Consider the following 26,255-nt stretch of genomic DNA (forward strand, 5'->3'; position numbering starts at 1 on the left):
AACTACTTGCCAGTTTGAGTGAAGCACACATCCAGGTTTGGGGAATATGTTGTGTTTGCTTTGGCAACGACACAGGGTAGAACAGTTTCCATTCCATCCGAACGCAGTCAAACGGTTTTGAAATATTGCACAATAAAAGCCATTCATTATAACTGTCTCCTCTGCCTTCCAAAAACAAAAAATAATAATAATGACTGACCAGTTCCAAATCTGTGCAGGGGGGCAGGAAGTGGAGAGTCAAGAGGTCATTGGAAATAACCCAAGACTAACACCAAGTTTTTCAGGTTTCAGTTAGGGAATATGTTCCATGCCTTCATTTCCATTGCACACTGGGTTTCCCCCTCGCTCTCCAAAGACTGGCTCAAGTAGTTAATTGCTCTGTTATGCACAATTTACAAGGCTTAATTACAAAACTAATACATTAGCCTTCTTGTCTAAGTGTCAAAGACAAAGTTATGGCCTCCCGTAAGGCCCGTGGTGCAATTAAGTCCTTCTTTGTCCTTCCCAGTAAATGTGAATTTCACCCTCAGGAAGTACGGAGGATGGAGTACAGGACTGGCATTGCCACCTGGTATCCTTGGGCAACTGCTGTAGTCCCAGCAGGGCTGGGCCTACGGCTGATACCTTTGCTGAACACTTAGAGTGCTATAGTAGTTTGGATCTACCATTTCTCACAACGTCCCAGACTGGCACTACATTGGTCATGCTCTGGAGTGCAGTAGGAAATTTAAATGGCAGCTCCAAATAGGGACGTAGGGATTTTGTTCAACCCATTCCATCTATTTTGCGGATTGTCAGGTGTCTTTTTGTTCCGTCCTCCGCTCATTGACAGAATCAGATCTTTTAAAGGGACACATGATAATTTTGTTCTTGTTTGCAAGTGTACATTTATGCAAATGTGCATTAGTGCAAGTGTGCAACCCCCCCCCAAGTTAAAAACCGGTCCACAAGTCCATGGAATCTACATGACTTGGGAAAAGGCGGCCCACTGTGGATCCAGAAGTTGGATTTTAGAAATCTGAACTCCTTTGAAACCGTTGCAGATTTTCCCACCATCCCTAGCTCCAAAACACTAGCATGGTACCCAGAGAATGCAGTCAGTCACAGTCCACCACTATGGAATTGGCCCCGATTGCATACTGTACCAAAAACATACACAGAATTCGGTAACTAATGCAAACTACAAAGACGTACAGATATTTGCATAATTTATCTCACTAGACATGGGCAGGGAGTTACATTGGACAGAGCTGCCCTGATTGCTGAACAGCTACCCATGCTATCCCTTTTTATTGCACTAGGCACCACAGATTTGAGCCTTTTTCTCTCCCTCTCTTTTTTTTTTTGCAGGGTTAAGATAGTGGTGTAGCTAGGGCTGGACCTTGGGGCTGAGATACAGGGCCCTGCATCTAAGGGCCCCCCCAAATGACCCAGCAGAGGGCGGCAGGTGATGAGGGCATCAGAACAGCAAGAGAAAATGCCCATTTTATTCCTGTAGCCATGGTGGTGCTATGATCTGAGTTTTAAAATGCAGAACTGCATGCAGTCAGAGTAATATTTTTAAATCAGGGTTGGCAAGCAGTGCAGTTGTTCTAACATATTAGGAATGTTAGTCGTAAAGGATGGAATGGCGGCTGTGGGGGGAGATATGTTAGTTGCATGCTTCACAAGTAAAGTAATACGCATGGTGGTCTCAAGGGCCCCCCGTAAGACCAGGGTCTAAAATTAGCTAGCTGCACCACTGTGTTAAGGTCTTAGTGTGTTTAGAGGTGAGATTGCGAAAGGTACACAATGGGGTTGCATGGTTTAGCAACCAACTTTATTATGGAATCTATTTTGCACATGGGCACAGGTTACAAGTTCACCCATAGGCCAAATAGTCACCCTCCCTAGTCAAGTCCAGGCCCAGGGCTGTCACATTATGCCATCCACATATGCTGTTTATTCTGAAGAATAACAAAGCAACCTGGTGCCCTCCAGATGTTCTGGATTTCAACTCCCATCAGCCTCAGTCAGGAATGCTAGGAATTGTAGTCCAAAATATCTTCCCTGCACTCCCATACCGCTCTGCAACAGCAGCTATTTTGGAGTCAGTTTTTCAGAAGATAATTCATGACAGTTGCTGAACTGCATGAGCAACCTGGTCAAAGCATTCATTCTGAACAAGAGTCTCTCTCAGCCTCTGTAGCCAAGCTGTGGTTCCCAGCGTTGCTCGTATCTCATAGATCCCTACCCTCTTTTTATTGAAATCAGCTATAGGCCACTGTTGAAAAGGCACAACCTCTGTTATCAAATCTTAAGGCTGCTTCAAAGAAAGCATTCTTGCCCCTAACCCAGAGATAAGTTCAGTGCAGGAGATCTACATATAGCATTGGCAACAATTTATCCTACCACAATTATGCATGTTTGTTTGAACTCACCACTATTCAGAAGACGGGGAGAACTGAAAGGTCACTTTTTGACCTTAAAACATACAAGATGGCTAACAAATTTAAAAGGTCATATTGTCACTAATTTGACTTTGTCAGCACAATGAAACAGTTGCACAACCATCCCATTTCCACATGTAAAAAAATAAACAGAACTCCTGGACTAATTTTAACACATCTAGAATTATTTTGGCAGTATGACACCAGCTAAAAGACAGCTATAAAAACATCATGCTGGTAATTTCTGTAGGTTTGTATTAGTTCCTGCAAAGACAGGCAATCAGATGGCCAAAGTGACCTTCGCCAAACTTCTATGACAAGATCTTTTTAAATTCTGTGATCTCATACAGTCACAGAATTCTACAGCTGTCTGGGAAGTTCCCATTTACAAAAAAGGAGTGTTCATATCAGGGAGAAGAACCCTTTTGAGGTCTTGGGGAGGGGGGACACAGCTCATAATTAGAGCACATGCTTTGGATGTAGAAAGTCCCAGGTTCAATCCCTGACATCTCCAGCTAAAACAGCTGAATTTCATTCTGGAGCTCTTAGGGGCTGTGTTTTACTGGTAGGCAGGACCAAAGGCAAAAGGGGTAGAGCAAAAATACTAGACACACACACACACACACACGCACGCTTAAACCTTACTGCCAGTAACTAAGCCTTAGGGGAATCACTGCAACCTTTTAGAATGGGGGGAAAACTGCACAAAAGCCAGGATATCACTAAATGATCAGTGGTTGGGGGTGAGAACATGGCCATTTGAGGACTGCAGGAAGGTTTATCAGAACTAAGAGATCAACATGCACAGATAAAATAGTACATAATTCATCCATGTTTGATATTTCTACCGAGCAATTAAGTAGGGCATACAGGAGTTTAACTGGAAGCAAGAACGATCCTACAACTATGACTTCATAAGAAAGATTGCTCGACACATTCTTTCATACATACTGTAGGGGGGAAAATCCCTGTTTTAATATGAATACCGGAAAGTACTTGTGGCAAAAAGAGTAAACACACTGTGCTTCACACATTTTCCCCCAGATACAGTTCACTCCCACATAGGAAAAATGTCATGGGTGAAGTAGCCCTTTAGAAGCCTCGGTCTAGAAACTTCTCATGTTGTCCCTCTCTGGCAACTGTCCAGATTTTCCAAATGGGAGGCAGGTGGGCCCTGGCTCCTAACCCAAAGCAGCTCTTTGGTAACCACTGGGGCTCCAAACTGTGCAGAAGCCACAAAGTATGCATTTCTTCATTCCTCAAAGGAACAGTGTTTCAGAGGTGTGTGGTCACGGGATAAGGTGTTTTACTTTACACATAGTTCAGAAGTGAGTAGCCCCTTGTCAATTCCTCTTCCCTCTCAAGTACAATGGTCCCAAATACCCTTTTCTCTGTAAGTGCTCAACAAGTCTCAGTTCATTCACTATTTGCACTTCACAGCCTCTGTTTAGATTTAACCTAGCTCAGCTTACAACTTCTAGCTTTGGACAATTACAGGAGACATGTGTGTGTGTGTGTGTGCGCGCGCGCACGCACGTACGTGTGCAGTACAGCCCAGCTCTTAACAAACCGCCCGGAGAGCTTCAGCTATGGGGAGGTATAGAAATATAATACATGAAATGAATGAAATCCCATATCATCCTGAGCTTATGACGGCATTTCTGCCTAAGCAGCTGATTGTGATCAACACTTGGACTTCAATCCATCATACGCACAGAGTAAATCTGCCTATAATGCTCCTCCCCACACAATTTCCTTATTGCTTATAAATAGGAAAACAGTAAGAAAATTAACAGGATCTATAAAACTGAAATACACAAAGTAGAATGATTTAAGGCATTGAACATTTCAGATCATAAAGACTGGAATGCAAAACCATTCTTAAAAATGAAATGTATTTATTACCTGTCTCATGGTACCAATAAAATGCTCTAGATGGCTTACAAAAATATCAAGACAATAAAAGCAAGCATCCATTTAACACGCACAATTTAAATATACAAAAATTACAACCACCTTAAGAAACAAACAAACACTTCACACTGTCCTGAACTGGGAAAATCAAAACTGGGCTACAAGATCTCTCTGAAGGGTTCTGAAAAGAAATATATCGCACTGCATTTAAAAAAATGATATTCATGAGCCTCTCTAGCTAAACAAATCCCAGGGCCACAGCTTCAGACAGACCTGCTACACCTTACACAGCTGATCTTATCGCACACAGAGGGGCATTTGAAACTGCTCTTCTACAGCAGATCTAGAGAGACGAGGAGTTCCCATGAGGCTAAAGCTGATTCAAGAAGAGGCAACACATTTTACAGAACAGTTCTATGTTCTGCTGGATAAAGACCACAGATCAATGAATTGGGCTCAGACCTTTCTAAACTAGTACAAGGAAAACACCTCATCCCTTTGCTCTAGCACATTCCACTCCCTGAGCCAGAATAGTAGCCCACACTGGTGCAACCATGTGATCAATGGAAGAACAGTGCGCCTGGCTGGTACTGCAGGTAAAGTTTTGAGTGGAGGGAGGGACAGGGAGGGAGGAAGGGAGTGCAGATGAACTTCCATGGACACCGTGTAGGATTGTTCCATAGCCCTCATCCTAAGGGAGTAAAAAAAAGAAGTTGTATCCCATATTTACAAACAAGAAAGGTAGCACTGTATCCAGCTTACCTTGTATAGCAGTCTTTCCCAACCTGGTGACTCCCAGGTGTTTTGGACTACAACTCCCATCATGCCAAATAATTGGGCATGCTGGCTTGGTCTGATGGGAGTTGAAGTCCAAAAACATCTGGAGGGCACCAGGTTGGGGAAGGCTGTTATACAAGCTACCTACTGCAGCTTATGCTACAACAGTTAAAAGTAAAGACCAGATTGCAGTTCCAGTCTATTCAACGAAAATAAAACAGAAATTCACTTGTGAGAAATATATTGCAGTTATTGTCAACTCTACCCATCCTATTTAAGGTGATATACATATTTTCAGACACAAAGAATCTTCTCCTACTTTTCTTACAGCTACAAGGAGCAATTCCTTCTAACCCTTTAAAAAGTTAAGCTTATATGGGTCAAAAAAATACTGTGCATTCCATGTGATGAAATTGCTCCTCATGTGTCAGGACACACATGCCAAAGGGAGAAATGGTGTTTTTTTTGGTAAACAGCCTTCACAGGACAATGAAGAGTCCTTAAAATGCTGGGATAGTTATATGCAATTCCTTGTTCAACTGGGTTCGGCAAGCAATTTGAAGCAACTTGCTCTCATTTCTGAAGAAATCCTTGCCTGTGAAAATAAAATTCTCCACCTAGAAATAATCTTACAAGGTTCTTGTGGGAAAAATGAGAAGCATCTTTACAAGACGCTGGCAAAATAATGTGAACAGCCATCATTTCATGGCGACTATACCAAGCACAGCAATGCAGGACCAGTCTTGTCTATGATAACAATTCAATACAAGATGGATTAATTTTTCCTCTAATCCTTCGCTTCTTTCGTTCAGTTCTATTTCAATCAGTAAACAGATAGCAAGTTTAGTCAGCTTTAACATTGTTTTACATCAGCCAGGGTACAATTCAACCCAGATTAAACCCCTTTTAAATGTCCACCATGTCAATGGGAGAATTAAGCACATGCTTACATTTCTCCGACTGAAACCAAAGGGGCTTGAATATACTTAACTTTGCCTGGATCAGACAAGTCTGTCCAATCCAGCTAAAATTTGTTACCTACTTACCAGTAAGCCCTATTGTTTTCAATAGAACTGAAGTAAAGACTAACATCAGATGGATTGGGGCCTAAGAATTTTTTTAAAAACTTCTGCATGACTTCAAGATTGAGATATACAGTGCTGTTCCAAAAACAAAAGGCAACCTAAAAAAAAATCTCATTTGCAAAAGTCATGCCATACTGCCCTCTTCTGATATATGCAGGATACAGTCTCTGAAAGAAAGGGAAGATTTTATAAATCATAATTTGAAATGAGTTGTCATATCTTAAGCTTTGTGTTTAGAAAGATGTATGGTGCCTATTTTAGCAATGGGTACAATTTTAACCCTGGAAAAATGCAAGAGAGAATAAAATATAGCCAGCATGACATTTTTAGAAAGACAAGAAGCCAAGACATTAGAAATGTCAATGGCCTTCAATTATATGGTACGCAGTCTTGAGATTTCTTGTAAAGTACTGCAGTTATCTAGGGGGAATAATGAACCAATTATTTGGTCACAGGACAAGTAAATACACACACTACAATTTCAACTTTCAAAAAATGCAATCTGTGATTTTAGAATTCTAGACCATAAGGAGTATTTTCAGTATTTAGAATAATTTAAAAACCTACAAATTTCACCTCAACAATACTGAAATACAGCTCAGAGATACTATTTCAGTAATACTTCGTTTAAAACAAAAAGATGCTTACATGGTTTTCTTGATGTTAAACACAATAAATGTTACAGAACTTGTTGGCCAGGACTTCCAATACCTCCCAGGGCTGCAATTATAGTTGGGAGTATACCCCATTAAACACAGTGGGACTTACATCTGAGTAAATACGCGCAGGGTTGTGCTGTAAAATGTCATAGAGAAACTAGATTGGTTTTGACTCTCCCAACATCATTTCCTTACTATTACCAGCTGAGAATGTCAGTTTTCTGGCAGTGCTTGGAGATCAGGGAACTTCAGAAGCCAACTAAGCTACAGTGGGTGGGGTTTGCCAACTATGCACAATCATAAACCACATCTTTACATTACTTCTGAGCAGTACCTATTTTATTTGCATCCTTTTACTTATTTGCATTCCTGTTTTTGTTTTTAGTTCACCCACTCCTTGTTTGAAGTTCTCTCTCCAAAAATTAGATACATGAGTAAGTCAAAGGCTTACACAGATTTCTCCCCCACCAAACGTAAGTAATCAACTATCACATTTTAAACACAAGTTTAACAACTCTGACATGTATAGCTGAAGTGAGACCTTTAAGGTTCACCTTTCAAATGGCAAGTCCAAATTAAACCACAGGGTGATTCTCCAAGAACTTTCTCATTTCAGAATCCTTGTGGTAGTAGTGATCGCTTTTGTACCCAAGGCTTGCTCTTCTGTTTTTCTGGACGCGCAAGACCACGTTTTTATTTTCTTCAAGGCTCAACAAACAAATGCTCTTCCTCCGTCTCCTTGATTCATAAGGGCCAATCATGTTCTCCTGTACTTCCTTCATCGGCAATAACATCTGGACCCCATTTACTTGCTTTTGATGAAGCAGCTCTGATTCCTGAGGACTGGAGGACGACGTTTGTCTCTGGGCTTTGCAGGCAGAACCCACGGGAGCCTGGCTTATAGAATTATTAGCAGGTATCTGGATCCAGGCAAGCCCCTCATTTTCTGCATCTTTAAGTCTCCTCATGCTGCGTCTCACCTTTCTGGGTACACCCCTGAAAGACTCCTCTATAGAGCACTGCAAATGATTTAAGAGTTCAGAGTCATTTCCTGTCTGAGCCACAGGAGGTAGTTCTTCCATATTACCTCCAAAAACACTGGAATTGTTTCCAGGTGTTTCAGACTGATAGTCCTCAACACTGGGAAGGTAGCAGGTGAGTCTTCTGCTCCTCCTTGGAAACCTTTTAAAGTTCACACTGTTGCTTTCATTCATCAGCTCCATTGCAGAATCAACAATAGAGAATGAAGCTCCTTCAATTTTGTTATTTTTATCAGTTCCGTGCAGGTTTAGTAACTCGGACTCCTTTGGCATCTCAGTCTTGCTTGAAGGACAGTCACTTTTCAACACCTGCTCATTTTCATTTAAGATGCTCTTCGTTTTCTCAGGAGAGTTCTTTTCAGCTGGGTCCCAAAGAAGCAAATTTTCCATGTCATACATAGCAGCACCTTGAAGCTGTGGGGATGAGCTTGACATGTCATCTCCCTTCAGAAGATCGAGGCTGGAATGCAGGCAGCTGCCATCTTCTTCATTACTATGTAGTACACTGTTGCTTTCAGCAGTTTCATTCATAGATTTTGCACTCAAGTTGGAACCACCTAAGACCAAATGTCAATTAGAGAACAAACTAGATTACATTTTAATCATTGGGTTATTGGGCTTTTGTTCAGAGCTTGCCCCACTAGAACTGCTCAGTACAAGTTACCCAGGACCTTACACTTAAAATGTTTTGCCCCATAACATCTTCCTTAGAAGATGATGACCAACAGTGGCTGTTTTCCTACAATTTATGGAAGACGACGTCGGGATCAATTCGACAGGCTGCATTTTTGATCTTCCACAAAAATCTCCTTGTTGTTTAACCTCTTTTCTTTTGAAATATCCTCCTTGACTTCTACCTTCTATGCTTACCCCACCTCTTTCTTAGCTGTTTTGATGTTACAGGGAGGGCCGGTGCAGCCTCGGGTCACTGAGTGCTAAGGGGGACTTGGGAGATCTTAGAAGCTAAACGCCAAGGTCCACAAGTAATTTCTGTTACATTAAACTGTATCAGCATTGCCTAGGCATTGTTAAAGGTTTCAAGTGACACCCTGTTGATGCAAACAGGTTGAGCTGTGTTAAAGCCTCTTGACGGAGACAGACAACTCTGTTTACAGTAGGCAATACTCATTCCTTGCATCTACAATTCGCAGTTGGTTGTGGAAAACAGAAAAGCAGACAACAGGGTTACATACCGAAGATGGACATTTGTGATTTTGGTGTGTTTTGATAAGATGACATGAAGGAGAGATCTTCTGTCATCTCAGGGATTGGACTCAAGAGAGGTTTCTTCGATACTGTCTCTCGCTGCCCATACAGTGCTTTCTGCTCCTTTTTTCTCCTTCTTCTCTTTCCAAAAACTTTGCATCTGGCAGCCTGAAAATATTTAAAGGACATCATAAAACTAGGAATGTATGGACTGTGTAAAATCCGCTCTGTCTGTGTTTCGCTGATTGTCAGGGGCCTTCTATTCCATCGTCCGCCCGCAGACGGATGCAAATTTTTTTCGTCATGCGGAAAAATATGCATAAGTATTTACGTAAGCGTTTACATAATTTACTTCAGTACGTAACATTTAGCGTATTGTCCCCCATTCCATTCAATGTTTCCTCAGCAGAAACTTACGTATTTTCTTACGAATTTATATGTGTACATTTCGGGAAAGTAAAAAAATCATCCAGAAGTCCACGGACTCCGTGTTGCCTGAGGGGGGTGCTCCACAGTGGATTCCACAAGCCGGATTCTTAGAAATCCGAGCTCATTTTAGTCCGTCTCAAATTTCTCCACCGTCCCTACATAAAACACCCTGTTTATTTATTTATTAAGATTCAGTAAAGGCAGTGAGAGCTTTTCTAAACAATTTCCATTTCATGAGGGGATAATCCTCCAATTTCAAATCTGTACTAGTGAGAACTACTGCACTGAACACTATTCCCACCTCCATATAAAAGGAGGGTAGCTGAAGCGTGGGCTGTTAAGAAACATAGATGTGCACACTCAAGTACTGAAGCAGTTGATCGTAGAGTGGGTTGCACAGCACAAAAGCAATTAAAAAATTGGTAGGCAATTCAAAATGATCTGGGAAGGATGCAGGGAGGGGAATTGTGATGAGCTTCTAAGTCAAGGGATAAAGCAAACAGGAAGGCACTGAACACTGGAAAAAGAAAAAGGAAACCTCAAGGTGACTGGAGATTTTAAAAATTATTTATTTAGGTCCAACGCATTTAGGAATAAATCGTCTTCATGGGCACTCCAGATAAAAATCCCAACAGTGGTTTTATACCAGGTTGAGAACGGTCATTCAAGAGTGAACCTGAAGAAAGATTTATTCCAAAATATGTTGGGTCCTTGTGTACCTGGAGGCTTCCTTCGTTTTTCCATGCCTGTAAGTGATGTCACAGATACCATTCAATCAGTATCTGTGATACTAGGACAATCACCATCGTTGTGGTAAAAAAGACACAGGAGCTGGGGCACAAACACCACAGACACTCTGGAGGCAGGGAACTGGGATTTGCTGACAATGGGAGCTTGTTATTGCCTTTAGCCAAACAATACACACACACACAGTAACAACGGAAGCGCTTGCTGAGGAGACGTTGCCTGGATGGATTAGTGATGACTACACAATATGCTGAGGACAAGAGCAGTGTTTAGGTTTAAACAGTGTTTAGTGTTTAGAGCCAGTGTGGTGAAGTGGCTAGACTGCTGGACTGGGAGTTGGGAGATCCAGGTTCTAGTCCGCATTCGGCCATGGAAGCTCACTGGGTGGCTTTGGGCCAGTCACAGATTCTCAGCCCAAACTACCTCACAGGGTTGTTGTTGTGAGGATAAAATGGAGGATTATGTACGCCGCCTGGAGTTCCTTGGAGGAAAAAAGGCGGGATATAAATGCAATAAATAAATAAATGAATTAGGAAGGCTTGAGGAGTCATTTTTAGACTGACTAGCATCAGGGAGTGTCTTCAAGTGAATTTGTCTACTGAGGAATCCTCTGCTGCAGGGAGTTCTGAAGCACACTCTAGGGTACAGTGAGTTCACACAAGCTACCTGCCAGGCCTGTGGGGTCTAGCCATTGCTGACTGAGAATTAAGAGTGTTCCCTTGAATGTACCCAACACCCCACTACAAACTTGCTCTGCAGGGGAAGAATGGCAATGGCAGGCAAATGGACATTTAGGGACTCCTGTCTGCCATTGCCAGCTTTTTCATCAAAAATCATACCAATCAATTATCTAAGGAACCCCAATTTCCTTGTAAAGAACCTCGAAAACCACTATTGAGCAAAGTTAATAACTCTAATGAAGTTGTTGTTGTGTGAAAACTGTCCCTTCCCTTTTTGCTGTGGTAACAGTGAATTCCTTTCAGAAAGGTTTAACAGCCTCTTACAACACTGACAAATCCAAAGTTCTCCTGTTGTATTGCATGCACAAGCGTTCCTTAACTTCAAGTATATTTTCAAACCTAGGCCACATTCAGACATCACGGTAACTTGGAACATTTTTTAAACCCTGTGTTATCTTGAGTGAGCCAGCGGGCTTGTGCACTCAGCTTGATTGCTCCTGCTTGGCTCCTCTTGCCAGAAGGAGCGGCTAAACAAGGCAGTGACACTCTGTCCCTGGCTTGGTTAGCATAGCACCTGAATCCAGGCCTCTGGCTTATCTGTCCCCCAACAAGCCAGAGTTGTAATCCAGGGTTTGTTCTTAGGTTACAACTCTGGCTTGTCAGGGGAGAGACAAAGCCTGAGTCGTAACCTAAGAACAAGCTCTGGGTTATGACTCTAGCTTGTTGGGGGAGAGACAAGCCAGAATTCCCAGTTTGGACATTATGTTAAACAAGTCAGAGACACCATGTCTCTGTTCAGCTGCTCCTGCTGGCAGGAGGATCCAAATGAGATTGAGCTGCATGCACTAGCGTGCTGGCTCACTCAGAGCAACCCAGAGTTTAAATACTCTGGGTTACCGTGATATGTGAACTGGGCACCTAGCCAGAGCAAATGGCGTATTAAGTCAAGCAGTATTTGAACTGAGTCACTGCAAGGAATTTTGTTTGAAGAGGGGACACACTTAAGTGGTTTTAGCTTCTTTTTAAAGAAATGTTTGGCCTATTTTTAAACATATTTCTTTTTAGTTCAAACTTTAAAAAAAAGGATAGCCAGTGAATCAGTCCAACTCACTGCATGTTGCAGCAGGCTCCATCTTAGAAGAGGGATTCTCTCTGACAACCCACATTTTGTAAGCACTGTATTAAAAATAGTTGCATTTTAATAAGTCTGCGAGTTATAGTGCTAGGAGTAGTATGGCTCTTCAGTGAGAATATTATAGTTTTTCCCCAGAATTTACACATTTTAAAAAGCCACAAGGGATACTTTGCTGTGGATGGAGAAATGTATGGCCAATCTGTTAATTTAACACTGCCCCTGGCAACCTCCTGCCTCTGAACTATGTACAGCATGGATTCACAGTTAAAGCCATACGGTTAAAAACAGAAGCATACACTGGCATCCCCCACCAAGTCAACGTCTGCAATATAAAAAGTGACTTACTGGTGTCTTTTTAGAAGAAGGTTTTGTTGCTTGTTTGGCTTTCTGCAATTTGCTGTGCTCCCACTTGGAATTCCTGGCTCGCAATTTCTTTGCTAGGCTAAGATCCGTTTCTTCTTCTTTGCTGGCATCCTGTTAGGAAACACCCACATTACAAAGTGGGTATGCAAGACCAGAGGCTACGACAGTACAAAAACTGTGTCTTACACATGTAAATATAAAGAAGGAATATGTAAAGAAGTTGTTTTATGCAATCTTAGAAATCTAAAATTCTGATTTCTCTGATAAACTTCATTGTTGCCAGTTTGTTTATGCAAGACATGTCTTATGCTCATTTATCACCCACTCTAAAAGTCACTAGCATGTGTTACCTAGCTGAAGGAGTAAAAAAATAAAATAATTTTCTAAATTGCATATCTGTACATTCACAGGGGAAAATCCAGACAAAAATGTTCTCTCTCTCTCTCTCTCTCTCTCTCACACACACACACCCAGCCATCCACCTACTGAAATGTTAACACTCAAGGAAGATGTACTCATTGCTGAAAAAATAATAAACCCACCTTCCTTTTAGTAGAGGACCGAGTGATTCTAATGGTCTGGAGGTCAGAAGAATTACTTTTCGTTTCTAAAAATGAGATAAAGACTCAGTTTATATCCAAAGCTTTGAGCCTGTATTTAAACTATGTCAGTATATTGTTAGCTTACTGCATAAGCAGCACTGGGCTCCTTCCAAAGTTTTTACCAGGAATTCACAACTTTTCAAGTTAGAAATCTTCCAGAGCTCATACAAGTAAGGCCTCTTTGTATTTAGGTGTTTATAATCTACTGGAAATACCACAAATCTATACCTAGAGTAAGATAAAACACATCCCACACATATGACTTTGGTAGGTCATAACTACTATCGTGTAGCTTGTGCTTGGTTTTTCACCATTTATAGTCACACTTGGTACATACTTTTGTTGATTTGGTGTTGTAATCTGAGTTTAAATTTGTGCCTTTGCAACCCAGTGGGTCAGAGGGTAAAGTGTGACTAGAGTAAAAGCCCTCTGAGTATCAATAAACTTATTGAGTTGTTTCAATTAAAATCTCAAGTCTGTGGTCTTTTACGCAGACCACGCTTTACCCTCTAACCCACTGGGTTGCAAAGGTGCAAATTCAAACTCAGATTACAACACTGAATTAACAAGGAACAGTTTAAGCTATGTTAGGCATCATAAATGACTGCTGTGATGCGGAAAATGCTGCAGTGTGGTCCTGTCCCACACCACATAGGCAAAATTTGTAAATGGAAACCCATAGGCCAATCAAATTACATATTACTTCATACAACAGTATTGCCCCACCCTGGAAACCAGCCACATTGGCACTGGAAATAATCATGTCATTCTGCCCACGCACATTTACAGACATTACCAATCTGTTATGGGACCGAACCAGAAAGCAGCAGCTCCTACACTGCAATGGTAACATCTATCATACCACTACAGTATCTACCTCTTGATAATTAAATACAAATTATAAGAACACATGAACATAACTTCACCTTCCAGATCAGAGTTCATGGAACATTCAGTAGTGGACACTATCTCCGATGACCCTTGAAGAACATCCTGTGGCAAAAAATATTCCAAACACGTTAAAATAAAATGCAAACTCCTATGGCACAAAATCCCACAAGAAAAGAGCTAAGCCAGAGCGGTATCTGAACATTCCAGCTTCAAAATGGTACATTTTGAACACAGGTAAGAGCCCACTATCGAGCCTACTCTGTGGCGGTGAGGGTGGCAAAGAGACAGTTCTTTTCCACCAGCATTGCATCTTCTCGGTGTCATCCAGCGGAGCTTTTCCGAGTGGTTCGCGGCCTGTTACATTCTGGGCCAGGGAGAGAGACGGTGGAACCCTCGGTAGCACGCTGTGACGAGTTTGCACAGCACTTTGAGGATAAAGTCGCTCAGATTCGTCATGAATTGGACACCACCATTAATGCAGTTCCATTGGTAGAGGCGTTCAGAGCACCGTCTGGTCCAGTTTTATTGGATGAGTTTCAGTTACTGAGGCCTGAGGATGCGGACAAGGTGCTTGGCCAAGTCCGATCGACCACTTGTGTGCTTGACCCTTGCCCTTCATGGCTTATTAAATCAAACAAGGAGGGGTTGTCCAGCTGGGTCCAGGAGGTTGTAAATTCCTCCTTGAGAGAGGGAGTGGTGCCTGCCGCTTTAAAAGAGGCAGTAATTAGACCACTCCTGAAAAAGCCTAACCTGGACCCAGAGGATGTTAACAATTATAGGCCAGTGGCCAACATCCCCTTCCTGGGCAAGGTGCTTGAGCGGGTGGTTGTAGGACAGCTCCAGGCACTCTTGAATGAAACGGATTATCTAGATCCATTTCAATCGGGCTTCAGGCCTGGTTTTGGAACGGAAACTGCCTTGGTCGCCCTGTGGGATGACCTCTGACGGGAGAGGGACAGGGGAAGTGCGACCCTGTTGATTCTCCTGGACCTCTCAGCGGCTTTCGATACCATCGACCATGGTATCCTTCTGGATAGGTTGTCTGGGTTGGGAGTTGGAGGCACTGCACTACAGCGGTTCCGCTTCTACTTGGATGGCCGATTCCAGAAGGTGGTGCTGGGGGATTACTGCTCTGTGCCAGGGAAATTAAGCCATGGGGTTCCACAGGGCTCTATTTTATCCCCCATGCTGTTTAACATCTACATGAAACCGCTGGGGGAGGTTATCCGGAGGTGTGGGCTGAGGTGCCATCAATATGCGGATGACACCCAGCTCTACCTCTCTCTTACATCAAAACCAGGTGAGGCAGTGACTGTTCTGAATCAGTGCCTGGGCACGGTAATGGACTGGATGAGGGCTAATAAACTGAAACTCAATCCAGACAAGACGGAGGTACTGTTAGTGGGTGGTTCGTCTGCCTGGCTAGGTGATATTCAACCTGTTCTGGAGGGGGTTGCACTCCCCCTAAAGGATCAGGTTCGTAGTTTGGGGGTGCTCTTGGATCCAGAACTCTCACTTGAGGCACAGGTGAACTCAGTGGCACGGAGCACTTTTTATCAGCTTAGGCTGGTATACCAACTACGCCCCTATCTGGACAGAGATAGCCTTGCTACAGTTATCCATGCTCTGATAACTTCTCGTCTGGATTACTGCAATGCGTTATATGTGGGGCTGCCTTTGAAAATGGTCCGGAAACTTCAGCTGGTCCAAAATAGGGCAGCAAGATTGTTAACAGGGACTGGCCTGCGAGCTCATATTACGCCAGTACTTTTCCAGCTGCACTGGCTGCCAGTCCATTTCCGGGCCCGATTCAAAGTGTTGGTGTTAACATTCAAAGCCCTTAACGGCTTGGGGCCAGGTTACCTGAAGGATCGCCTCCTCCCATATGTGCCTGCCCGGACCTTAAGATCATCATCAGCGGCCCTTCTCCGTGAGCCCCTGCCGAAGGAAGTGAGGCGGGTGGCTACTAGGAGGAGGGCTTTTTCTGTCGTGGCACCCCGGCTCTGGAATGAGCTCCCTAGTGAGGTTCGCCTGGCACCTACATTGTATTCCTTTCGGCGCCAGGTGAAGACCTTTTTATTTTCCCAGGCATTTTAACATTTTAGCTTTCTAAATTTTTATCTTTGCTGTTTTAAATCTGTATTTTAAACTCCTGCACTGCTGCTAGGTTTTATTGTGGTTGTATTGTTATATTGTGGTTTTAATGTTCTGTATATTTTAAATTGTTTTATTGTGTGTTGTTTGGATTTAATTTTTGTGAACTGCCCAGAGAGCTTCGGCTATTGGGCGGTATAGAAATGAAATGAATGAATGAATAAATAAAATGTGAATATATGGATATGGCAGTTACTGGCATGTCAAAAAATTAAGAGACACTCTCTTATTCAGACATCATGCCAAACCGTGGCAGCGCTAAACATACTTTAGAATTCAGATCATGGTTTGTGGTTGTAAATCAGCCTTCCCCAACCTAGTGCCCTCCAGATGTGTTGGACTAGAACTCCCAGAATCCCCCAGCTAGCCACCAGGTTGAGGAAGGCTGTCCTAAATGATCAGGAAAACCATGGCTTACAGTGCAATCCAATGTACATCTATCAGGAGGTAGGTCCCAAGTTCAATGGGACTTACTCACAGGTAAGTTGAAAAGGATGGCAGCCTTAGAGCTGCTTGTCCAGTTTCTTTCTGTGTGTGCTCAAGTTTAAGTGCAATGGCTTTGAAAGTGGAGCAATGGGTATAACTATGATTTATGGGTTTAAACATAATGACAGTCCTTAGGTAGCAATACCCTGGTTCCCAAATCCAATTCAAAACCATGGTTTGACATTCTGGTTTGCCAGTTGATGCACTACAGAAAGCATTACCAAGTAAGGCTATGTGATCTTCCCAATGTGAAAGCTAAAAGAAATTTCTGGTGAATTATACACATTTTATTAACAATGACCTGGTTCAGATGTTACAACTATCCAGGGATTTTATAAACCCTGGGTAGCTGTGAATGATGGGAGTGAGCATGCAGGCTTCCAGCCACTCCTCGCTGAACTAAAGAACCCAGGGAAGCCTCGGTTGTTTAGCATGATGTCCCAACACGGAACTCTGGGTTGTTGGAGGACAGGCAACATGGAGTTGTAACCTATGGTTTGTTCTTGGGTTACAACTCTGGGTTGTCTCTCCAACAACCCAAAGTTCTGCATTTGGACATTAAGCTAAGCAACCCAGGTACAGGTATCCCTATGTTGTTTAGCTTCACCTGGCTGCAGCACCTTCGCTCCCGGTTCTCTCACAACAACTAAGGGTTTCAAAAAAACCCCCAAACCCTGGGTTGTTGTCTATGACCCAGTTTGGACATCACAACTGGGAGAAAAGTCAAGTGCATAAACTGCAAAGCACCCATACTGATGTGAAGCCAACTTACATCATCATGGTCAAAGTCTGGTTGGGAAAAAGATTGTTTGAGAGGAATTATGTTAGAACTTTTTTCTCTTGACTCTGATGGACTGCATGGGACTCTTCCTCGTCTGCATAATGGAATATCTGCAGGAAGAAGCGTGATAGGTACGTCAGAGTCTAGATCTTTGCTGTACGCCTTCACTTCATCTATTGGTCTGGTACTTCTTTCTGTAAAAATATTTGTACATAATGATAATGCAAGTTACGTCAACAGATTCTGAAATAATTTTATGAACTAAATTTTAATTCATTTTGCACCATTTATATACTGCCCAATAACAAAAAAAAGTTGTCTGGGCAGCTTACAAACAAACAAACAAACATACAACATTTTAAATACAAAATATGCATAAAATTGAAAGCAGCAGAAATACAACCAAATTCATGGCAACACATTTTAAAATTGAGAAGCCTAGACTATACGACTTGTTTAAAAGGCCTGGGTGAACAGAAGTCTTCACCTGGCATTGAAAAAGACCACAAAGATAGTGCTAGCAGGACCACTCTATGAAAGCTGTTTCAAAACTGTGGGTGGCAATAATGTAAAGGCCCCCTCCTTGGCAATTTCCTGCCCCACTTCATTTGGTGGGGGCACTCAAAAAGGGCCTCTGAACATATGAAGATTTGGGTAGGTATATATGGCAGAAGACAGCCTTTTTGGTAACCTGGACTCAAACCGTTTAGGGCTTTAAAGATTGAAACAAAAATCAGCACTTTAAATTGGACCTGGAAAGGGACTGGAAGCCAGTGCTGCTGACAAAGCACAGGCACAATGTGGTCAAACCACCCAGGCCCCATTAGCAATCTTGCAGCCCTATTTTGGACCAACTGCAGTTTAGTTTCCAAACTGTTTTTAAAAGCAGCCCCACGTATAATGTATTGCAATAATCTAAACAGGAGGTTACTAGAATGTGGGTAACTGTGGCCAACCTATATCCATCCAGGCAAGGTCACAACTGGCATTTCAGCCAAAACTGATAAAAGGTGCATTATGATGCCACATCTAATCGCCTGGGCTGATTAGAGGCTCAGTCAGTAAACTGAACCTCTAGTGCTGAACCAATAAGCACCTCCAGATTTAGAAACTGATTCTTTAGGGGGGTAATGACCCCATCCAAGCTGAACACCATCCACCTGGGTGGATGAACCACCAACTAGCGGAACCTCCATCTTGTCTAGATTGAGCCTCAATTCGTTTATCCTGATCCTACTACCGAACCCCTAATCACAGGTTCAGGACAGCCTCATCTGCATCTGATTTCATCTGCAAACTAGTGCCACTTCAGACCAAATCTCAGGATGCCAGGGATTTCATGTAGTTGTTAAACAGAATGAGGGAAAGAACAGAATCCTGCAGAACCCCAAAGCACAACTGCCAAGGGGTTAAGCAGTACTCTCCCAGTTCTACCTTCTGCAAACAGCCATCCAAAGAGAAGCAGAACCGCCACTACATGCAACCTAGAAACAGAAACACCACCTCACCCAACTCAGATAGCCTATTGAGAAGGATATCATGGTTGATGGTACTGAAAACAGCCAAGAGGACTGGGAGAACCAACAAGATCACACTGCCCCCAATCTCTCTCTCAACAAAGGTCATCCCACAGGGCAACTAAGGCAATTTCTGTCCCAAAACCATGCCTAAAAACCAATTTAAGTTTGTCTAGATAATCAGTTTCATCCAAGAGTGACTGGAGTTGCCTGGTCACCGCTCTCTTGACAACCTTGCCCAGGAAGGGAATGTTAGCCACTAGCCAATAGCTGTTAATGTTGTCTGGATCAATTGTAGGTTTCTTCAGGTGTGGTAGAATTATGGCTTATTTTAAGCTGGAACTGCTCTCTCAATGAGACATTTACAACCTTCAGCACCCAGATGAACATCTCCTCCCTGCTAGATTTAATAAATCACAAAGGGCAACGGTTGAGCATAGAAGTGGTCAGCTGGACTAGACCAAGCGCCTTGTCTAAGTGAACCAACAAAACTGGATCAGATGGTGCTCTGAACATCTCCACTAATGCCAATGCATTCCAAGCTGTGACAGATACATCCCCCCTGCCCAGGCCACCCAGAAAAGCTAAAGAGCAGCCACTTGAGTAATGCAAAGAGCTTGAATTCAGCTGGAGAAGGAGAGGCATTTCAGACCTGTCTGCAATATTCCACAGCCTTCAAAGTTTGAGAGCCTGTCACTTTCTTCCTTTATCCTTGTATCATTAAGATGCTCCTAAAAAAAGAGTGGTGTAATGTTTTAATTGTTGAGTGGTCTAGTCTCTTCATATGAAATCTAGTCAAAAGCTAACCCTTTAATTGAATATTCAAATACCATAGCCAACTGATTTGTATAAATTTTGGGAGAAAAAATGAACCCTATTCTGAGCTCTGCATGCCTTGAGATATTATCTGATCATCAGGCCATGGGCTTAAAGCCTTCATTGCTGGAAGCTGAAGAGAAGGCTTTGCAGAAAGGACAGGTTCATCATGGGAAAAGTGGCCTCTTAGCAGTGCCTGCCTGCTCCCCAACTTTTGGAAGGTTTCTGGGGTCAGGTGTGCCCCCATATCTCACAGATACCAATTAATATTCTCTCTTTCTCCTGCCTTTCTTTGACCACAGAATAAAAGTTGGTATAGTTTTCATCACATATCTATTGGTTCATCATTTTCTTCAAGCCATGCCTGGGGCAAGGTTGCCAGTCACCTATAATCTGACTCCAGATGAACCCTCCCACCTTGTGTGCAGAGAGAACTGGCTGGACAATAATCTGGGCCAAAACTTACCCATATGGTACTTGCATATGATATTGTGAAGCCTAAGCTGAAGATTGGAGGGATGGGGCAGGGGAGATACACAGTGGTGGTCATCGTCAGGAGATTCGTTAAACTATACAAGTTATTTAGTGCAAAATAATATTCCAGTACCTGAATGAATGTTTTTCATTTTAGAGTTGGAGGCAAGAGACAGATTGTTTGCATCCTAGCCAACCTCCTGCAGTAGTGATTCCCTAACTGAACTGGCCAAAGCTGTGTTGAAATCTCCGCATTTTTAAAATGGTTTTCCTATCCATCCCAAGCTTACTTAACAATCATATACCAACCTTCATGCCTTTTGTTAACATCTTCACTGGTGTTTTCTTCAGAACAGAACGCAGAGAACTGGAAGGCAAATGACCCTTTTGGACAGGAGTAATGGGTGGCTTGGTTTGATCAAATATTTCTAATCTCTGTTTTTCTGCAAATCTAACTTTCTTACCACTGTGTTGAGCTGTAGCATTGATGCTTAATACTTCACTGGTATGTGAACACTGGATACCTTCAAAATACACACACGAAAAAGGAAGTTAGGAAGTTCACAGTGAGGGTGTTCAGACAATCATGGGGGAGAAAGAAGTCATCAGGGCTTCTCCCCCACGCGCGCGCCCATTGTTTACAGAAGCAGCAGCGCGGGTTGGCGTGTCCTTCAAATCCAACACATGGCGCAGTGGGGATGCCTTCGTACCCACCCTACAACCCCTACTGTAAGTTGTGGGTGGGTACGAAGCTACTCATGCCACGCACTGGGTTCAGACAACATGCCAGTACACGCTGCTATGTGGGTAATCATGAAAATGATGGGGGCAGGAAGCCATGATGGCTTCTTTCCCGTCCATAATCATCCAAACTGGGACAGTGTAATTGTGTGTGTGTTAGATCTCTCTCTCTCTCTCTCTCTCTCACACACACACACACACACACACAGAACTAAGCCCCACTGCATACATTTAAAATGTAGTATTAAAATATGTGAACAGTTTCTCTAGCATAAAGTAACGGAGAATTGTTGTGTCAAAGAATATTTAAGGGGGAAAAACCAAGTGCTCACAAATGCAACAATATCAAGTTGGCGTATAGAGCAAAAGTGAGGCAGCATTTTCCAGTGGGGCTGCCTGACCCATAGGAGAGCCCTATCTGTTCACAGCGCTGAAATGCACAAGTCGTGAGTATTATGCTATAGTCCCCCATTCAAAACGCTGGTTTTCTGCCCTCTGGACAAACACCATGAACAGAATAGATTCATCTCGTTGCTCAGAATAATTTCCTAACAAGCCGTACTGCTGTCTTTCTAAGTAGCCCTTGAATACACTGGCTTCCATATTTTATCAGAAGTACTTATTCAGCTCTAAAACTAATTATGTATTTTATTGAGATTCATATACCACCCTTCAAATACATTATCAACGTGACTTACACTAAGCCAGACGTTCCAGTCGGTCAGCACCGGGTTGGGGAATACTGCAGTAGGTCATATCTGATGCCATGAACAGAGCTCCCACCACAATTTATATAATTAAAAATTATATGTGTTGTTTGGTTTTAATTTTTGTGAACCGCCCAGAGAGCTTCGGCTATTGGGCGGTATAGAAATGAAATAAATAAATAAATAAAATAATTAAAATGGAAGGCACGACCTTTGTTTTATTTTTCAAATTCACATTCAAAAAGAAAAAGCTTGCACATTTGTGTGTATAAATAAAGCCCCAACAAAATGGAATTCTTACCACATTCAGCCTTTGATATGTCCCTACTTGGAATCGTTTCCAAAGAAGGCACGTATCCAGATTCCGTAGTACTTGTCAGCAAGGCTGGAACAGCCTAGGAAGAGCAATGATCATCTGTCAGGAGTATTCAAATGTCTGTTTTCAAATGACACATCACTAGTTAACACGACTGCATGCCGACCACCGTCAAAGCTCTGGGATACAGCCATACAAAACACAGAGAGCAGAAAAACCCAGGGCGTGGTGGGGGAGATAAAATGGAGCTGGAAAATGTTTGGGAGACAGACCACGGAGAGCCTGCTGTAGCACCAACCCATCCACTGGCTTTGTCCAGCTCTTCAGATGAAGGCCAGAAGAAAATTGGAAGAGGAGATGCAGGGAAGGTACGATCTCCTCCACTTCTCTGGAGAATAACCGAGCCCTGCAGGAGAGTCATGGGGGACTGGAGTTGGAACTGGGTGCTGTCGCTGAGTCCAACAATGAAGGGAAAGAAGCAGACTTTTCATTCTCTGTGGCAAACTCCCATGAGAGAAACAGAGATGTGAGCAGCAAAGCCCAGGAGGCTCTCTGAAGCGCATGGTCTCAGAACTGCTTTGAAAGCCTAACATGTACAATTCTCTCTCTGTCTTCAGGCAGGCAGGAAGGCAACAAGGTGAAAACAACACCCAAAGCCATTTAACAAAGCAGCTGGTATCTTCTCTGGTGTGACAAAGGAAACAGTACTTTGGGAGTAAGTTTGCCCTTTTTTGTGGCTGGTTGTGTACAGCTACCTTCCACTCAAGCAGAAATGGTTCTGCTTTCAGCCATTTGGAGTAGAAGGAGAAAGGTTTAATTTATATCAGTACATGTTGAAAATTAGAGCACTCTGAACAAACAAAACTATGAACTTTGAGGACAAAACGTTTTTATGCGTTCTGGAAAAGATCTGGAGGCTACATTCCAGCAGTGGGCAGGAGTAAGGACAAAGGGCAGGACCAAGAACAGATGTGATTCCTAACAATCTGGAAGTTTCCCAACCAAGCATACAAAACACAGCTCAATTCTATGTAAGTCTACTATGCCCCAGGGCTGCAGAAAATAGACAGATTTAGAAATGCACAGTTGAATTCTATGCAGGATATAAAAGGCAAGTTTATAGAGCAATCCTATGGCCCCTAGAAAGCATCTGGAGGGCCATAGGATATTTCGGATTCCTGGATCTGATGTCGATGGCCCCAAGAAAGCATCTGGGAGGCCATAGGATATTTCGGATACCTGGATCTGAGGTCGGAGACAGTGTTCTGACCTTGAAGGGGGGAATCCAACCCCCTTCCCCCTAGCAGCCAGCATGGACAGAACCACATCAGCTGCCTCTCTGAGGTTGGGAATGCAACTTCGGAAAAGTGGCATTCCGGTGGGAAGGGAAGGGACTGGATACAAGCTATCCCAAGGCCTCCAGTCTCCTTCCCTCTCCCTCCAAAATGACCCAGTTATACAAGCAAAAAAGCCCATCTAGTGAAAATGCAGAGTTGGAGGACAGGGAGGCAAAGATCACCTCCACCACACCTCCTGCTCTGCATAGGATGATCGTAAGCATCCAAGTTTGGAAGCTTATGATCAACGAGGGTGGAAGTAACAGAACTGCACATTTACTTCCCTTTTAATATCCCTTATCTCCGATCACTGGCTGGAGATAGCAGCAGAAGAAGCTGGCTGGTAGATGGGGAACCGCCATGGGCAACATTTGGCCTGCAGGCTGAAGATTCCCTGCCCCTGCTCCATGGGTAAAATATGAATAGCCTGAGGCTACTGAAAGCACCTTCAGTTTTGCATTAGGGGCATAGGTGGAGAGGTAATTTCATACCATCAGTTTTGACACACAGATATGATACCTTAGAAACAGCAATTGAGTCAGTGAGAAGTTTCTGTGATGGAGGTACAATGTTGTGCACCTGGATATCAGCCAATGCTCTCTCTCCATTGATGGATTTATGGTTTAGGGTTTCCTCAAAAACATCTCTCTTATTCTCTGATGGCCACACATGGCCTAGTTTAGATTGTTCATGTAGTCCGGTTTCAGCTTCATTAACTGTATTTAATACATTTGTAAACACATGCCTTAGTATAATGTAAATTATATTATTTATATGAAATAATGTATATACCATTTTTTAGGCATATAACCTCCCCAAAATGTGGAAGTAATATTACCATGCTCAAAAGTTCAGGTTTTCCCCAAGCCCAGCCCCTCAAGTCATTTAAGACAAACAAGTAGTAAGATCTTGACCAAGATACTAGAGAAGTCATATTGCAAACTATAGTAAAAAGTCTTCAATATGAATTTCAGAGATTAAGGGAGCAATCCTAGGGCCACTAGTCAGTGGCTAGACGGCCATAGGATATGTGGGTTTCTGGGAACCAACCTTGGAGCCCGTGCTCTGAGGATGGTTCCCAGAGAACTGACCTTCCCCCACTCCCATGCTGCCTCGCAGTCAGCTCGGAACTGCCCCGCGCTGGGAAGAGGAGTGCGGAGCAGCGAAGGGCGGCTGAAGCGCGGAGGGAACAATCCCCTCCGTGCTTCTCCTGCCCTGCATTGGACAGGTGGTTGCCTCTGAGTTCAGAGGCGACTGCCTATCCCATAGGATTGTGCTGTAAGTTGTGCTCTTGTAAAATTCTTCGTTAAATTTAAATAGCAAAATACATGGTATAGCTGGGGTTAGATGCTGCTTACTTACAGGGGTTGGGTAGATGGTTTACTTTTTCCTCAATTTCTTCAAGTGGCTTAAAGGATGATTGGAAGGCAGCTATTTTATCCTTTAGCAAAGTGTTCCGTTGGTTAAAAGGACTGGCCTGTTCACAAACAAGTTTACAAACAATTTCAAGATGAAACATTATAGGCCTCATAGAAGCAAAACAAAGGATTCTCACAGGATTCTTCTCTATCAAGGGATTTTTAAGAATCCCTTCCCGCACCCAACAACTATTTTTCCTATATGGCATTACCTACAACTCCTCGTACATCCAAAAATTTAGTTACATCCATGTTGTGTCATCACCACTGACACTTATTTTACATATTGTTTTTATTGCACATTTTTATATTTATGAGAGACATAAACAAATGCAAAGATTTTAAGCATAGCTTATCAATTCCTGAAGAATGGAAAAGGGTTACATTTAAAAAATACCGCTGAACGCTTTATTTATTTAAAAGAAAAACATTTTCCCTCTCATCTTTCCACATATACAATCACAAGTTTAATTCAGTTGTGATTTATTACGCCTGACATAGATGTGGCTATCTTACATTTGTTTTAAGATTTCTTAACCGCTCCATTCAGGTGGTATCTCAGTGCTCTCTACTTCCTCCCATATTATTGAGGACTACCTTCCATAGTTGCAAATAACAGTGCAAGCATAGACCTGAATTGTATTGTGGGGATTGTACTGCAGCAAAAGCAACATTTTTGCACCACCGCTGACAACAGGAACTCACAGAAGGGTGCAATAAACAGTGCACTTGCCAAAGTTCTGGGGAAGCACACATGCCAGTGGTGGCCAGTGATTTGGGGCGGACATTTTTCCAGTGCTTTCTTTTTCTACAGAAAATTTTCCATTTCATTGCAAATACACTATTAGGCATGCTTGTTCCAAAGCTGTAGATGAGTGGTTGTCAGTATATCATGGACAGTGCTTTGGGCTGCACGGAAGGGTGGTATATAAATCTTTAAAATAAAATAAAAATTAACTGCTTGTTCCCATACAGAAGCCCTTTTTCCAACAAAAAACTACTTGTCATAATGGCACGCACTTTGCCAGTTGATACTGCTCTTTTTTCTTAAGTGCTCAAAATCTTTCATTTATACTATCTCAAGAATATTTACAACAACCTTGTAAGGAATATAATCCCCTCACCCTGAGATCTGAACTGGGGACGTCCAGCCAATAACTTATTGTCAGAGATCCATAAACGTTCTCCCCAGTTTATCACTGTTGAGAACATTTTTTAAATTATTATTCTGGTGAAAGCCTGTTCCTCTGTGGGGCCTGGAAAAGGGAGGAGGGAGTCTGACCAACCTCACCCTGTGGCTCAAAAAAGGAGCAAGATTTTACCACAGGATGTAGTGATGGCCACCAATTTAGATGGTTTTAAAAGAGGGTTGGGCAAATTCCCGGAGGAAAAGGCTATCAATGGCTACTAGTCCTGATGGCTATGTGCTACCTCCAGTACCAGAGGCAGTGAGCCTATGTGCACCAGCTGTTGGGGAACATGGGTGGGAGGGTGCTGCTGCGCTCATGCCCTGCTTCTGGGTTCCTGGTCAACAGCTGGTTGGCCACTGTG

General features: G+C 42.8%; 1 protein-coding gene across 8 annotated transcripts in view; it reads right to left on the minus strand.

Moving 5' to 3' along the window:
* Positions 1 to 4,312: 4,312 nt before the first annotated feature.
* CDCA2 (cell division cycle associated 2) overlaps positions 4,313 to 26,255 on the minus strand; it is a 29,869-nt gene continuing 7,926 nt past the window's right edge. For 2 of the 8 annotated variants that reach the window (XM_084803935.1, XM_084803936.1), the window contains exons 4-14: positions 24,649 to 24,763; positions 23,806 to 24,002; positions 21,935 to 22,028; positions 20,495 to 20,709; positions 19,548 to 19,626; positions 17,370 to 17,488; positions 13,993 to 14,059; positions 13,007 to 13,071; positions 12,447 to 12,575; positions 9,098 to 9,278; positions 4,313 to 8,461 (exon numbers count right to left, since the gene is read on the minus strand). In XM_084803935.1, the coding sequence (XP_084660061.1) occupies positions 7,440 to 8,461; positions 9,098 to 9,278; positions 12,447 to 12,575; positions 13,007 to 13,071; positions 13,993 to 14,059; positions 17,370 to 17,488; positions 19,548 to 19,626; positions 20,495 to 20,709; positions 21,935 to 22,028; positions 23,806 to 24,002; positions 24,649 to 24,763 (2,283 nt within the window). In that variant the 3' untranslated portion in view covers positions 4,313 to 7,439. Of the gene's footprint in view, positions 8,462 to 9,097; positions 9,279 to 12,446; positions 12,576 to 13,006; positions 13,072 to 13,992; positions 14,060 to 17,369; positions 17,573 to 19,547; positions 19,627 to 20,494; positions 20,710 to 21,934; positions 22,029 to 23,805; positions 24,003 to 24,648; positions 24,764 to 26,255 lie in introns of all 8 variants that reach the window. The other 6 variants (XM_084803933.1, XM_084803934.1, XM_084803940.1 and 3 more) reach the window with 4 other exon arrangements.

The sequence above is a fragment of the Heloderma suspectum genome, chromosome 6 (assembly GCF_057233095.1).
Source record: "Heloderma suspectum isolate Gila_16-S chromosome 6, 16-S_ref, whole genome shotgun sequence".
NCBI classification, from domain to species: domain Eukaryota; kingdom Metazoa; phylum Chordata; class Lepidosauria; order Squamata; family Helodermatidae; genus Heloderma; species Heloderma suspectum.